Genomic DNA, 14,739 nt, shown 5'->3' on the forward strand with positions numbered 1-14,739 from the left:
ACTTGGTGTTTTTCTTAAAGCCCCTGCTTCTGAAGTCATGTGAATACATGCAAACCTCAGCTTTAATTTAAGTCTCTAGCTCTCTTGGTTGCAGTGAAAGCTTGCAAACGTGAACCTTAGTGTTTCAAAAAACAGAAGGCAAATCAATTATTTTTTTAAGCCAATTTCATGGTTTCTACGGTCTTACTCTTAGTTTTTGAATACTTGAAGTTGGCAATACTGGAGATGTTTGTATTTTCCAGAACACAGCATGTCAATGTGACTTTTATTTTAGATTAAGGAGAACAGCAAGCAAAGTAAGAACAAATATAAAGTCTCTATTAGGGAGGCAACAATGTGTGTCTTTTAATACATAAGGTCTTCCATTCTGAATCCCCCTCAAAACCCTGCTCACTCACATACAGGCAGGCAGAATTCATACATATTAAAGTGTGTAGTACTCAGAAAATAGAACTATAGCTATCCACACCCACAGAGACCCTTCACCTTGTATTTATATTGTGTATTTCTGCTTCTCTAGTGTGCCAGGAAGCAGTCTGGGAGGTCTTCAAGACATTCTGGGATAGACTTCCAGCACGTGAAGAATATCAGTACTGGATGAGTTTGTGTGAGGAAGGAACTATGAGCATATTTGAAATGGGCACAAACTTCAGTCAGTCCGAAGAGCACCAGAGCCTGATTAAGAAGGTAAGTGCAGTAGGATGGGGTCTGGTTACCAAATCTTTTTCAGGAAACCAGCATGCATTGTTATGCTCCAATGTGCGACTTCAAATGACAATGAAAAAAAAGTACATGTCTGAGTTTTGTGGTGCCTGGATTATTAATTTAGAGGTACTGTGTTATGAAAATAAGGCACTGTGCTCATTTGAGGGAGAGCAAAACATTATGATGCAGAGGATTTTGCTTTAATGAGTACCTCAGTGCCATTCACTGCAATGACCTGGCTAGTGCGTATGTGGGACCATTGCCTTCTTGTGGGACCATTGCCTTCAGACTTGTTCAGCTGATTATCATAGGCCTGAGGGCCACATCTGGGTGGGGAAATTGTATGCAGGGCCATGAATGTAGGGCTGGGGCAGGGGGTTGGGGTGTGGGAGGGGGTGCAGTGTGCAGGAAGGGGCTCAGGGCAAGGGGTTGGGGTGCAGGAGGGATTTGGGGTGTGGGCTTCAGCCCAGCACCGCTTATCTTGAGTGGCTCTGGGGTGGCAGCAACGCACAGCGGGGCTAAGGCAGGATCCCTGCCTGCCCTAGCCCCACGCCATTCCGGCACCACGTCCCTGCGGCCCCCCGCAGCTCCCATTGGCCACGGGTGCCTGCAGGCGAGGGCAGTGAGTGGAGCCCTGTGCCCCCCGCCTCCCCAGGGGCTGCAGGGACATGGTGCCGGCCACTTCTGGGAGCGGCGCAGGGTTCGCGGAACCATGGGGGTGGCAATCCTGCAGGCTGGATCCAAAGCCCTCAGGCCCGCGGGCTGTAGTTTGCCCGCCCCTGTCATCGGCTGTCTACAGCCAATAGAGGTTTTCTTTCAGCTCAAGTGGTAGGCACCTGGGACTTCAGAGCAGGAGCCTCAGTTGCATTCTTGCTCTTACTAAGCTGAACAGCACAATGACAATACTGACATTCCGGTCACCACGTATTTGCTACTCAGACATGCACGTGCACATGATTTGCAAATGTGTGCGTTTGTAGACATTAGACTCGATATCCTGCCTAGAGAGTCTGTGGCCTTGTCTACATGGAGAGTTTGCACAGATTTAACTAAGGGTGGGACTATAAACCACTGTAGCCAACCTGGTGCAAACCTCTGTGTGAACACTGATTATTTTGGTTTAAACCAGGCTTAATTTTATCTTAAATCAGTTTGGCACTGCTTTAAACTAACCTGAAACAAGCCACTCTTAAACCAAATCGGCATGTCATCCCAAGGGTTTGCACGGGTTTAACTAAACCAGTGCAAGTTTGTATGTGTACAATGTCTGGCTCTATAACAGTGTTTGCTTAAAATGGTTTTTGCAGTCCAGGCATATATTTCTTCTTTGAAGGGAGTTGATGATGGAATATAAGAGTCCATTTTTCTTTCATACAGAGCAGTTGTTCATTAAGGATGAAGGCTGTTCTAAGATGTATGGTGGATTCTATGATCTTTTTAAAGCCAAAAATCTCCATTGCTTGTGAAGATTGGAGATTTGTGTGTGCTAATGAGTAAGTTAACGCTTGGGTAGGCTTTGAGGACTCTTAGGAACACAAGCCTATAAGATGCGTAACGTGTTGGTTAGTGTGTATGTGTTCCGCTGCTGGTCAGAATATGAGACTGGCTCAAGTATTTGTCATGGTCACTTGCTAGTGACTGACCCACAGGGGATATAAACCTGAACAGCACTACAGCTAATGGTGCCTCTGTCTGTGCTCATGTGTTGGTTTTTGTAGATGGATGCTGGCAGAGTCCTGTTGTTAACCTTCATAAACATGTAAGAAATTTGGTAGTGTTGCAGTTATCCTTGGAAAAGTTTGCAGCTAGGTAATGAATGAAGTTCTAATGGAAAATTTTAAGGGAGTTAGTTTTTTATTTACATTTTGAGTGTATTGTTGAACTACCTGAAGTATTATAGTGGTATGGGTGGTATAGAGTTGAAGGTTTCAGAGTAGCAGCCGTGTTAGTCTGTATTCGCAAAAAGAAAAGGAGTACTTGTGGCACCTTAGAGACAAACCAATTTATTTGAGCATAAGCTTTCGTGAGCTCACAAAAGCTTATGCTCCAATAAACTGGTTAGTCTCTAAGGTGCCACAAGTACTCCTTTTCTTTTTATAGAGTTGAAGGTTGTTGTCTTCTAGTCTTTACATATAAAGGCAGGCACATTCTGATGCATCTTAGTCCCCACTGTTGCTTCAATGTTTTGGATAGAGTATTTAATATTACATATGAAATCATTAAAGAATGAATTGCTTTAAGTCCAGCAATTAATTTAGGTTGAATTGTTTGTTGTCCATTCTCCTACACAAGGGTGATTCTCTCCCTCTCTCTCTCTCATACATGCACTCACTCACATAGTGTTTCTGTTTCCATTGCTGCCATCTACCACTTACTTCTAAGCTCTTGGACTACTTTGCTCCACCCTGAAATTTCCACATGGCTCCCCACTGCCTCCTACCTTCCCAGTACATCCAAATGGCTCCCCCTGAGCATTTGATCTAGAAATCATTGTGATAAAATAAACATGGAACCCTACCCTATCATTTTCAATCAGTTTTCAGAGAATGCATGTGTTTTAAGGTGGCTCTGAGGACTTTAGTCTGCATAGACATACGCCTTATAATTCTCTTTACTTTCAAGAACATTTTCCCTCCTAATTGTTGCTGCTTCATCCCTGAATGGATAGTGTGGCTTTCATGAGTCATTGGCCAACTAAGTCTACGTGACTCCTAGATGACTTTCTACAGCTCTGGGTTGTGTCCTGTTTCTCTTGTCCTTTTCTCCAGCTGAGATGATGATGGAGGTTGTGTATGAAACCCTTAGGATATTTGTGGAAATCTGCTTTCTTTTGCTGCGCTTGTCCATTATTTGCTCCCCTTTGTCTTTCATCTTTTATGTTCATAGGGCTTGTGTGACAAAGCCAGGCTACAATCTGGACTGATAAACAGCTGTATCCCTCGAGTTCTCTAACCTGGGGTGCCTTTTACACTGCCTTGTTGTGAGAACAGCCACTCCTGATCTGCTCTCACACAGCGTCCAGCATGTAGATTACTCCCAGTTCCACTGTATGAGTGCTGTAGCCAGTCACTCTTGAATTACACTACAGAGCAACACCAGCAAACTCCCAGTCCAAGACTTTCCCCCAGAAATGTGTGTCTTGTACTGCCCAGCTCTCTCCTGGACAATATAACCTCATAAAAAGTCCATCATTTTATTAAGAAAATGATATGCACAAATCCTGTTATCCCAAATGGAGTTTCCCAAACACTTCAATCCAAATACACTGGTTTAGATAAAACAATAAAACAAGTTTATTAACTACAAAAGGATAGATTTTAATTGACTACAAGTAATGAGGCATGAAAGTCAGAATTGGTTACAAGAAAAACAAAAGTAAAATGGAACTAATGTCTAACTTAACAACCTAGAGTGAATTCAAAGCAAAGGTCTCTCTCACCACATGCTTCAGCAGTCTTACTGGCTGAACTTCTTTCAGTCAGGATCCTTCTCCCAGTCCAATGCCACTTCCTTTGTTCTTCAGCTGTTGTGGATGTCGTGGGCAAAGAGAAAGGGAGGAATAATTTGGAGCTTTTGCTCTCCCTTCGTATAGTTCTCTCTCTTCTTTGAGAAGTCTCTCCAGCTGGGCTTCAGGTGACAGACAATCTGTGTGGATGGGAACCACAAGTTGTTTCTTTGTCAAAATGTAGATTTTTTTGGTCACACCTTCTTTCTTGCTGACATTTAACCAGGTGATGGTCCATTTGATTTCGTTGACACCTGGCTGAGGCATCAGCTAGCCTTTTGTCTCTGGGGAACTGGTTTATGGCTGCTTCCCAGACTTGGAATATGTCCTTCTAATACCATACAGAGAAATCTTATGACTTTACATACAATGTTACCACACATATTTTACGAGGACAATAATGATCAGTCAGGCATGAGTTTTGAAATGATATCTCACCAGGCATACTTGGTACAAAAGTTAACATAATCCTGTGAAAGGGATGAACACAGGGGTACAGACTGTCACAGCTTGTTCATGCAAGATGCTGAGCACCTTAATACCCACCCTTGACTTCTTCTGATGGTGGTCAGCATCTCACAGGAGCTCAGCAGCTCGCAGGATGAAGCGTGTGAATGGTCCACATACTCAGTTGTTTAACAGAAAGAATCTCTTCTGTCTTGCACTGTAGTAAACAGCAAAGCAGCATACACTCTGTTGGTAATTCTGCGGTCTATCAGTTTGTATTTCGACCACTTAGCCCAGGCTCTGAAATTTCCTTTGATCTGTTATCCTACTATTTTTCAGGTTCATGGACCTCGGTTTTTCCAGGTTCCAGCTAGGACTGGAACTGGAAATGCTGCAACACTGGTCAGATATCCAACCAAAGTTCACATATTTAAGAGATGTGGAGGGTTCAGATAAGCAATATGAATAGGCTTTTGTGATGCTTTTCTGAACTGAAATCCATACATTTTGCGACTCCCCCATCTCTAGCATATACAATAACCCTAACCTTATACAATATTGTGTCATGGGGTTTTTCGTACCAATTGTATCCTAAGATGTTTTGCAGAAGTGTTAAGTATATAGTTACAGAGTTAAAAGAACAGAGGGAGAGAAATGTAATAAAATACAGGCAAGGGAAAAAAATGTTTCCAGATGAGATTCAAAATAGACGTAGAGTCAATTATATCCACAGTTTTACTTTACAATGCTTTGACAACAACAAGACAAGGCCATGTAAAAACTATGGAATAAACACTAGAAATCTGTGCAAAAATTCTAGTGTCATGACTCCAGTATAGTATCAGTTTTTCAAACCATCACCTAAGTCTAATATTTGGTAGCACTTTAGGATTGCATATTCCAGACTCAGACATTGAATGAATAGTGGTATATTACATCAGTGATCATATCATAAATAACATGACTGGCTCTGGTCATAAGAATACGGATTATCCATATATGGTGGCTAGATTAAAAAAAAATTGGCCTTCCAGAAGAAGAAATCATTTGTTTTAAATAATGTATCTAAAACATTTTGTGACCTTCAGTTCTTCGAGTGTCCTCTGCATATTCCCACTCGTGGGATATACCAACTGGTGTAGCTTGGACAGTGAAACCTTCTGGTAGCAGTGCCTGTTAAAGCATTCACATACCCCTTCTTCCCCTTCCTTAGTGTTTTGAGCATGTGCTGAGGGTGTGTCTATAAAAGAGCATGGTGTTGGTTGCCACCTCAGATCCTTCCACCGCTAATGCAGGGTCTAGTGTGTTTGTCATTTACTATTCTGTAAAAGGAAGGGAAGTATATTGGGAGTGTGAATATGCAGAGCGCATCTCAAAGAACTCCAGTGACCAGTAAGTAACCTTCTTCATTTTTTTTTTCCATTGGTCCAACATTGTGTCATGGCAAGTGTGGAAAGGCGTAGATGTGTGACTGCTGTGGAGAAATGCAGGAGTAACAAAATGGGCACCAGACTTGTTGCGGTTATGTTGCTGTAACATCCAGACGATGTTCACTTATCTGAAATTGGAAGTGGCATTTGGATAGTGCGGTGCAGATTTTGTTGCCTGTACACTTTGGGCAGTTAACCAATCTGTCTTTCTCCTGCCCCTCTCATCTGTAATTCACTCATCGTCCCACCCCCAAGCCAGACCTGCGATTACACACAATAGGCTTGATCCCGCAAGGCACAGATGTGGAGTGTTGCATGTATAAACCTAGGATAGAGCAGATTAATGAGCAGGGCACAGAGGAGACTGATCCTGCATTAATGAGAGCACTTCTGTGCAGCTGCCAGGTTACTGCTGCCCAGTGGCAGGAAGCAGGCCAAAAAGGGTATTTGCAAGATGAGATTTGCAAGGGAGACCAGGAGATGGGATGGGGTAGAGTAGCTGGATAGGGTATGCCTCATTAGCAGATTGAGACTCTCTTAAGCCCTTGACTTCTCAGACATGATCATTAACTGTCTATGCCCGGCCCTGATCTTCTCAGAATAAGAAACCTGGAGGGACAGGAGGCGTGAGTCGGATTTCCATGCAGTGCGGAGCCTGGCACTTAACTGTACCTTGTGTCTGTGTGGAGCCTCTACTCACACTCATGGTGAAGCACAACAATTTAGGAATGTGGACAATTTTAATATCCAATTACAAATAAATAAATAGTACACTCTGTTAGTTGCCACAATATAGGTAGCTGACAGGAATTTTAAAATAGTATGGCATGGGCTGTCATGGCATGTGTGTGTGGCGGCCCCACAGACTTGTAAGGGCCAGGAAAATTGCATTATGTACATTTCAGAACATTTGTTACTAATCAGCAGCCATGGAATCATAGAAATGTAGGACTGGAAGGGACCTTGCCAGGTCATCTAGTCCAGTCCCCTGCACTGAGGCAGGGCTAAGTATTAAGTTCTGTTAGTACTTAAGACTTGTTAATGTTAAATCTTGACTGAGAGAGTCCTAATTTTTGGGAATGTCATCTGGGCTGTCGGCATCTCTTGTTTAGAACCCTCCACTGGGCTTTTGATCAGGCCCACTGCAAGTGTATATAATATCAGTACACAAAAACACTGTGCTGTGTATCGGTGATCTCTGTGGAATGTACCTGACCCAAAACCTAAAAAAGGAAGGCAATGAAAAATTAAATCTACCACAGTATACACCCTGTATTACCCCCCCCAGAGATGAACATCTCACAACTAGCACAACCACCATCCACCACAAAAAAATGCACCACAACCTTAACTATGCCCCAGTAAGGACACCAGCCTTCCAGCATCCCCTTCCCCAAATTCCACCCATCCACCTCCATCACAAAAAGACCAAAACGGCCCCCTCTGTTGTCCCTTCACGTCACAGTTTTGTCAAGTGATGCAGGTTTGGGAAGATTCATGCAGTTCCTGGTCTCTGTCAAAAGCTAACAGCTACTTCATAGAAGATCCTGGTTGTTGTAAACCTCCTGCTCTCCCAGCACATACGATTCAGATATGACAAACAGTCAGTGCTGACCATTTTTGTATTCTTTTACAAACAAAACAAGTTATGGTCTTTCTTCAGTTTGTAGTTTTGGGGCTAGAGGGGGCCAAAATATCATGGGACTCAGAATGTGAATTTAGTTGTGGCCAGTTTAAATTTAAACTGAAACTAGCCAATGGATTTTTTTTAAAACTCCTCAGAAAATTCAAGCATATTTTTCACTCCATTATCCAAGTTGTTAATGAAAATACTGAACAGTATTGAAACCAAGAAAGATCCCTATGGGACTCCACTAGACATGTCCTTCCAGTCTGACAGCAAACCATTAATGGCTACTCTTTGAGTACATTTTTTCAACCAGTTGTGCACCCATAGTAGTTTCATGTAGTTTACATTTTCCTAGTTTACTTATGAGACTGTCATGTGGGATTGTCAAAATCCTTTCTAAAATCAAGATATAACATGTCTGCTGCTTCCTCTCGATCTACAGGGCCTACAACCTTGTCAAAGAAGGAAATTAGGTTGTTTTTGACAAATCCATGCTAGCTATTACTTATCACCTGTTTCTCCTTTAGGTGCTTACAGGCTGATTGTTTAAATTTTTTTCCAGTGTCTTTCCAGGAATCGAAGTTAGGCTGACTGGTCTATAATTCCCTGGCCCCCTTTGTTCCCCTTTTTAAAGATAGGTACTATGACTGCTCTTCTCCAGTTCTCTGGTACCGCACCTGTCTTCCATGAGTTCTCAAAGATAATCACTAATGGTTCTGAGATTGCTTTAGTTAGTTCCTTAAGTATCTGAGGGCAGTTTCCATCAGGCCATGACAACTTGAAAGCATCTAACTTACTGAATTTCATCTTGTTGATTTCAGACCAATTCTCCAGTTTATCAAGGTCATTTTAAATTCCAATCCTGCCCTCCAAAGTGCTTGCAATCCCACTCAACTTGGTCTCATCTGCAACTTTTATAAGCATATTCTTAAAAATTCAAGCTTTATCCAGAGATTGTGATGAACATTTTGGATAGATAAACTCTGTTTTTTATGTAAAACAGAGGTTTAAGTCCCACTTTGAGTTCAGAATATAATGCAAATGTAACTGGCATTGCAATAGCTCCATCTTAATATTTATTTGTGGGCACAGTTTTCAAATGTAGGTGTGTGTAACATGGTGTGCTAGCCTCATAAAACAGGCAACAGGCCTGGCACAATCTTCCTACAGATTTCGTTCCCGGAAGATGGCATTCTGGGATTTGTAGTTTCAGGGAGTCAGGTAACTGTAGGAAGGCATGCCAGGAAAGGAGGCAGGACTGTATAAGTTTGAGGGAGACATGTGAACAGACCCAAGAGGCAGTAAGGAAAACAAGGAATCCCAGACTGGGAAGAGTTGTTTATCTGGTAAAGGACTCCTTCTGTGAGCCCCTGGACCACAAGGTGAAGGCTTAAACTTGTTGAAAGCGCTGTTCATTTTGTTGGTTTTTGGCTTCCCTTACCCCCAGAAGTGACAGCTTTGTTGGTTTGGTCAGAGGGTTTAAACTACCCTGACAATGAGGGAAACTGAGGAGGCAGTTGGTGAAGTAAGCAACATGCCACGGGATGCTTTAATAGGGTGCCCGAGTCCCCATTAGCATGCTAAAATAGACACTTAGACATGTTAAATGTACATTTATGTTGCCTAAATTCTGAACTGAGTGTTCAAACGTAGGATTTAGTATCCCATGAAGGTGATATCTAACAGCTTTTCTTTTCTGACCCTCTCCCAAACATTAATGAATTTATTTTCACAACCCTGGCGAGAGTCAGGGAAGTACTATTCTCTCTCCTTCAGTGCTGCCATCTTCCTAGATAAACAACTCAACTCCAACTCAATTGAATCTCTTGCCGGCAATCCCAGCCACCTTTCACTCACTCCTCAAACCCTCCCCTTCTCCTGCCTCCATATCTCTCTCTGCACAGGATCTTGGTGATTTCTTTATTTAAAAAAAACAAAACAAAAAAGTGACCTTCCATTCCCCTCCTACAACTCTCTCCTTCTCCGCTGTCACAGATTCTTGTCTGTGCTCCTTCACTAACTCCTCTGCTTGCTCCAGTTACCCTCTCCCATCCCCTCTTCTGGTCTCCCTTGCACTCATTCGTATCCCCTCCCTTATTAAACGTCTCTCCTCTGGCTCTTTCCCATCACAATATAAGCATGCTTTAATCTTTCCCATCTTAAAAAACCCACCCTTGACCTCACTTGCCTTTCCAACTACCACCCCCATCCCTCCTCCCTTTTGTCTTTAAGGTCATTGAACATGCAATCTGGGATTGCTGCCTGAAATTCCTCTTCTCCATTTCCATTCTTAGACCCTTTCCAATCTGGCTTCCATCCCTGGCACTCCACTGAAACAGCTCTTGCTAAGGTATCTAATGACCTCTTCTGAGCTTCTCCATCCTCGTTCTCCTTGACCAGTCAGCTGCATTTGACACAGTTAACCATACTCTGTTTCTTGAAATCTTGTCCTCTGTTAGCTTCCATGACTCTGTCCTCTCCACGTTTCCCTCCCACTTCTCTAATTGCTCCTTCAGTGTGTCCTCTAGAGGATCCTCCTCATCTGCCCTGCAACTTTCTGTGGGGGTTCCACAGGGCTCTGTCCTTGGTCCCCTTCTCTTCTGCCTCTACCTCTTATCTCTGGGCAATCTCATCTGCAAGCACAAATTCAACTACCATCTCTATGCTGATGACTCACAGATCTACCTTCGTACTCCATATCTGTCTCCTTCTGCCCAAACTACAATCTTGGCCTATATCTCTAACATCTCCTTGTGGATGTCTAGCCATGAGCTCAAGCTCAACATGGCTAAAACAGTGTTCTTAATCCGTCTCCCAAGCCCTGCCCCCACCCACCTCTTCTCTAGATCACTTGTGGACACTACCACCATCCTACCTGTCACTCAGGTCCTGGGCATCATCTTCAACTCGGACCTCTTTCTAGGTTCCAGCATCCAGACTGTCTAAATCTTGCCGATTCTTTGTGCATAACATCTCTAAGATATGGCCTTTCCTGGCTCTATCATCTCACATCTTGGTTACTGCAAATTCCTTCTCTCTGGCCTTGACAAATGCCATCTTGCCCTGCTTCTATCCATTCACAGTGCTGCTGCAAAGATCATTTCCCTAGCCGATCGCTTTGACCATGTCACCCCTCTTGCTGCATCCCTTCACTGGCTCCCCCTTCGCTAATGCATGAAATATAAGCTTCTTCATTTAAGCTGTCTTCATTTTCAAGGCCCTTCACAGCCTATCTCCACCCTAGCTATCATCTCTCATTGACTCTCAAAATGTCAACTCATGCCTCCAATTGGCCAGTGATGTCAGCCTCCATTGCCCACTTGTTAAAATTTTAAAACAAGCACCTTTGTGCTTTCTCCCAGGCTGCTCTTCCTGGTTAGAAGGAGCACCCCATAAACATCTGAAAAGCTACTTTCCTGCAAATCTATCTTTACAACTCTCCTTTGCCAGGTTGCCTACAACAGCATTGACAGTGGTAAGACTGATAGTGTGCTGATACCACTCCCTATTATGCTGAATGTTTCCTCTTGCTGTCTGGTCCAGCTCAGTATCTCTGTCTGTCTCTTGTCTTATTCTTAGATTGCAAGCTCCTTGGGGCAGGAACTTTGTTTTTATTCTGTTTGTACAGCATATAGCACCATGGGTTTTTCTTCAAGTGCTTGCTCATGTCCATTCTATTGTAGGTGTGTCATAAAGATAAAGGGAGGGGTAAACATCTTTAAATCCCTCCTGGCCAGAGGAAAAACGCTTTCACCTGTAAAGGGTTAAGAAGCTAAAGATAACCTCGCTGGCACCTTACCAAAATGACCAATGAGGAGACAAGATACTTTCAAAGCTGGAGGAGGGGGAAACAAAGGGTTCTCTCTGTCTGTGTGTTGCTTTTGCCGGGACCAGAGCAGGAATGCAGGTCAGAACTCCTGTAAAAAGTCAGTAAGTAATCTAGCTAGATATGTGTTAGATTCTGTTTTGTTTAAATGGCTGATAAAATAAGTTGTGTTGAATAGAATGTAGATTCTTGTTTGTGTCTTTTTGTAACTTAAGGTTTTGCCTAGAGGGATTCTCTGTGTTATGAATCTGATTACCCTGTAAGGTATTTACCATCCTGATTTTACAGAGGTGATTCTTTTACTTTTTCTTCAATTAAAATTCTTCTTTTAAGAACTTGATTGCTTTTTCCTTGTTCTTAAGATCCAAGGGTTTGGGTCTGTGTTCACCAATGCAAATTGGTGAGGATTTTTATCAAGCCTTCCCCAGGAAAGGGGGTGTAGGACTTGGGGGAATTTTGTGGGGAAAGACGTTTCCAAGTGGGATCTTTCCCTGTTATATTTGTTAGACGCTTGGTGGTGGCAGCAATAAACTCCAAGGGAAAAAGGTAAAATAGTTTGTACCTTGGGGAAGTTTTAACCTAAGCTGGTCAAAATAAGCTTAGGCGGTTTTTCATGCAGGTCCCCACATCTGTACCCTAGAGTTCAGAGTGGGGAAGGAACCTTGACAAGGTGTGTGTGCTCGCCACATGCACCGGTGCCAGAAGTTTTTCCCTTAGTGATATTCATAGGGGACCGACTCTGCCACCCTCTGGAGTGGCGCCCGTATGGCGCAGTATGAGGGGTGCTGCTGGGCCCCCCCACCCGCAGTTCCTTCTTACCGCCAGTGATGATTCTGTAACATCTCCTTGCCTCAGCAAGCTTTCTCCTCTCAATTGCTTGTTGGGAACTTTGTTGTATATAGTCATTGAAAAGTTAATAGTTTTAGTTCCCTTTTAGTGTAGTTTAATGTTAGTTGTAGTCCCGGGTGGGACTTAGCCTAGGCATGCCCTAGTCCCTGGGCTTCAAACCCTGTGACTGTTGCAGAAAACCTATGCCAGTCAATGACCCCCACAGTAGCTGTTTGAGGTGCTCGGGGGAAATCCACCTCAGCGACAAGTGTCACATTTGTACAAGTTTTAAACCTCAGACCGAAAAGGAGCAGGATATTCGCCTCCAAGCGTTCCTTATGGAGTCCGCTCCTAGCACTGTGGCTCGGTGTAGAGCGCGCCACCGGCGTCGACTGTGGACTGGCACTGATCCCCCTCCCCGGTACTGTCTAGAAAGCAAAGAAAGACTGGGAGGGGACGTTCTCCTGCGTCCCGTAAAGGGAAGGAGAGGGCCGGAGGAGAGCAAAGACCCACAAGGGGCAGCTCTTCACCTCTGGATGGAGGTCGGGCCCAATGTCCCGCTGAGCAGGCTAGCCCATTCCAAGACCCACCATGGGAAGCAGCAGAGGCATTCGGCACCTGGCAATGCGGTCCACACCAGAGGCCTTTCAGGCCGCAAAGAACATTTTGTCCATGCTGGCGACGGAGGTGCCCAGCTCCAGGGGAAAACCTGCTTTGGGACCCTTCCAATGGTCCCCATCAGTGCAGCACCACTCTTCACTGCAGGGAGTGTCCCACCAGCGCTCGCCTGCACAGAGCCACCACACCATGGACGTGGCTCGGCCCACCTGTCAGAGTCTTTGGCGTCAGTCCCCGGACTCTGGGCAGCACTCCGCAGGCTGGGGGGAGATGATTGCCAGTGGAATGGCGCAGACCCGCAGAGGTGTGGAACCTGTCCCCCCGCCTTGGTGCCAGGAACACCCAAGGCACTCTCCTGATGTCTGGCGCTGCTCTGGCGGTTCAGCCTGCCGGTCCAGAGAGCCCTGTTACTGGTCGCCGGTACGGTTCACCACGGGCGTGCTGACGATCCCCAGTGTGGCAGACTATTTGCTCCTGTTCCAACATGACAGACAGCTCGCTAAGTGTCAGGCATAGATCACTGGATTACTGTCGCTGATCCGCCAAACACCACTATCAGTCACTGGGATTGCGGTGCCGAGCGTCACTGCTCTCATGGAAATCTTCAGCGGAGCTCCAGGGTCATCACCAACAGCATTGTCCTGGTCCCCTGGACATGGACCTTCCTCCAATAGCGAGGAAGAGTCCCTACCAGTGGGTCAGGGCCACCCGTCAGAGTCACCGTTTTTCCCCGCAGCACCTCCTGGTGCAGTGTGGCCTCAGGGCCTGTGGCCTGCCCCCAGCACCTCTGCTAAATGCCCTGGGGTTTCCACAGCCTTCACAGGGGCATGGGTCGGTCTCAGGGGAATCAGACAAGCGGGTTGGCGATGGTCTGCCTGCCTGCCTCCCCCACCCCGACACAGATGTAACCCTAGAGAGGACTCCACTGGGTACCCGGCTACAGTGGAGGTACCCATGCAGGAGACGACATAGGTGGCAGAACCACCGGCACCTGCCTCCTCTTCATGCTTGCCTGATGAGTGGATTATGGGGCCCTCTCACCCAGTGCCTCAGGATGACACCCAGGCTCATCAAGAGCTCTTAAAAAGTGTTGCCTCAACCTGGGGCTTGAAGCCGAGGAGTTGGTGGAATCCCAAGACTCCCTCTTCGACGTGCTGAGTTTGGCAGCCCCTGCCAGGGTGGCATTGCCCATGCACGAGGGAGTGGTGAAAAGACTCTGTGGCAGAAGCCTCCTTCACTGCCTCCCATTTCCAGAGGGCAAATACTATGTCCCGGTAAAGGGGTACAAATATTTGTATGTTCATCCTGCCCCAAGCTCTCCAGTTGTGTCCACAGTCAATGAACGTGACAGACAGGGCCAACCCCAAAACACATAAATGCAAAGAGGCTCGATCTCTTTGGAAGAAAAGTTTATTCGACTTCCAGCCTCCAACTGCGAGTGGCCAATCTCCAGGCCTTACTTGGCTGCTATGATTTTAACATCTGGAAGTCCTTGGCCAAGTTCTCGGACTCGCTGCCAGAAGAACCCAGGAAGGAATTCCTGGCTATTCTCGAGGAGGGCAAAGTGGTGACAAGGGCAGCCCTTCAAGCATCTTCAGATGCAGCAGACTCTGCAGCCTGAACCATGGCCTCAGCCATCTCCATGAGGCAGGCATCCTGGTTACAGTCATCGGCCCTTTCAATGGAGGTTCAGCAGTCCATCCAGGACCTTCTGTTTGATGGCCTGGCATTGTTCTCTGAGCAAACAGAC

The 14,739-nt window shown here is 45.3% G+C and overlaps 1 protein-coding gene across 1 annotated transcript in view; it reads left to right on the forward strand.

The window, feature by feature from the left end:
* Positions 1-14,739, forward strand: part of IMPG2 (interphotoreceptor matrix proteoglycan 2) — an 89,763-nt gene that overhangs the window by 20,423 nt on the left and 54,601 nt on the right. Inside the window, exon 3 of the mRNA XM_077807306.1 lies at positions 521-687. Coding sequence (XP_077663432.1) covers positions 521-687 — 167 coding nt within the window. The remainder of the gene's footprint in view (positions 1-520; positions 688-14,739) is intronic.

Source organism: Eretmochelys imbricata, chromosome 1, assembly GCF_965152235.1.
Source record: "Eretmochelys imbricata isolate rEreImb1 chromosome 1, rEreImb1.hap1, whole genome shotgun sequence".
In the NCBI taxonomy this organism is placed as follows: domain Eukaryota; kingdom Metazoa; phylum Chordata; order Testudines; family Cheloniidae; genus Eretmochelys; species Eretmochelys imbricata.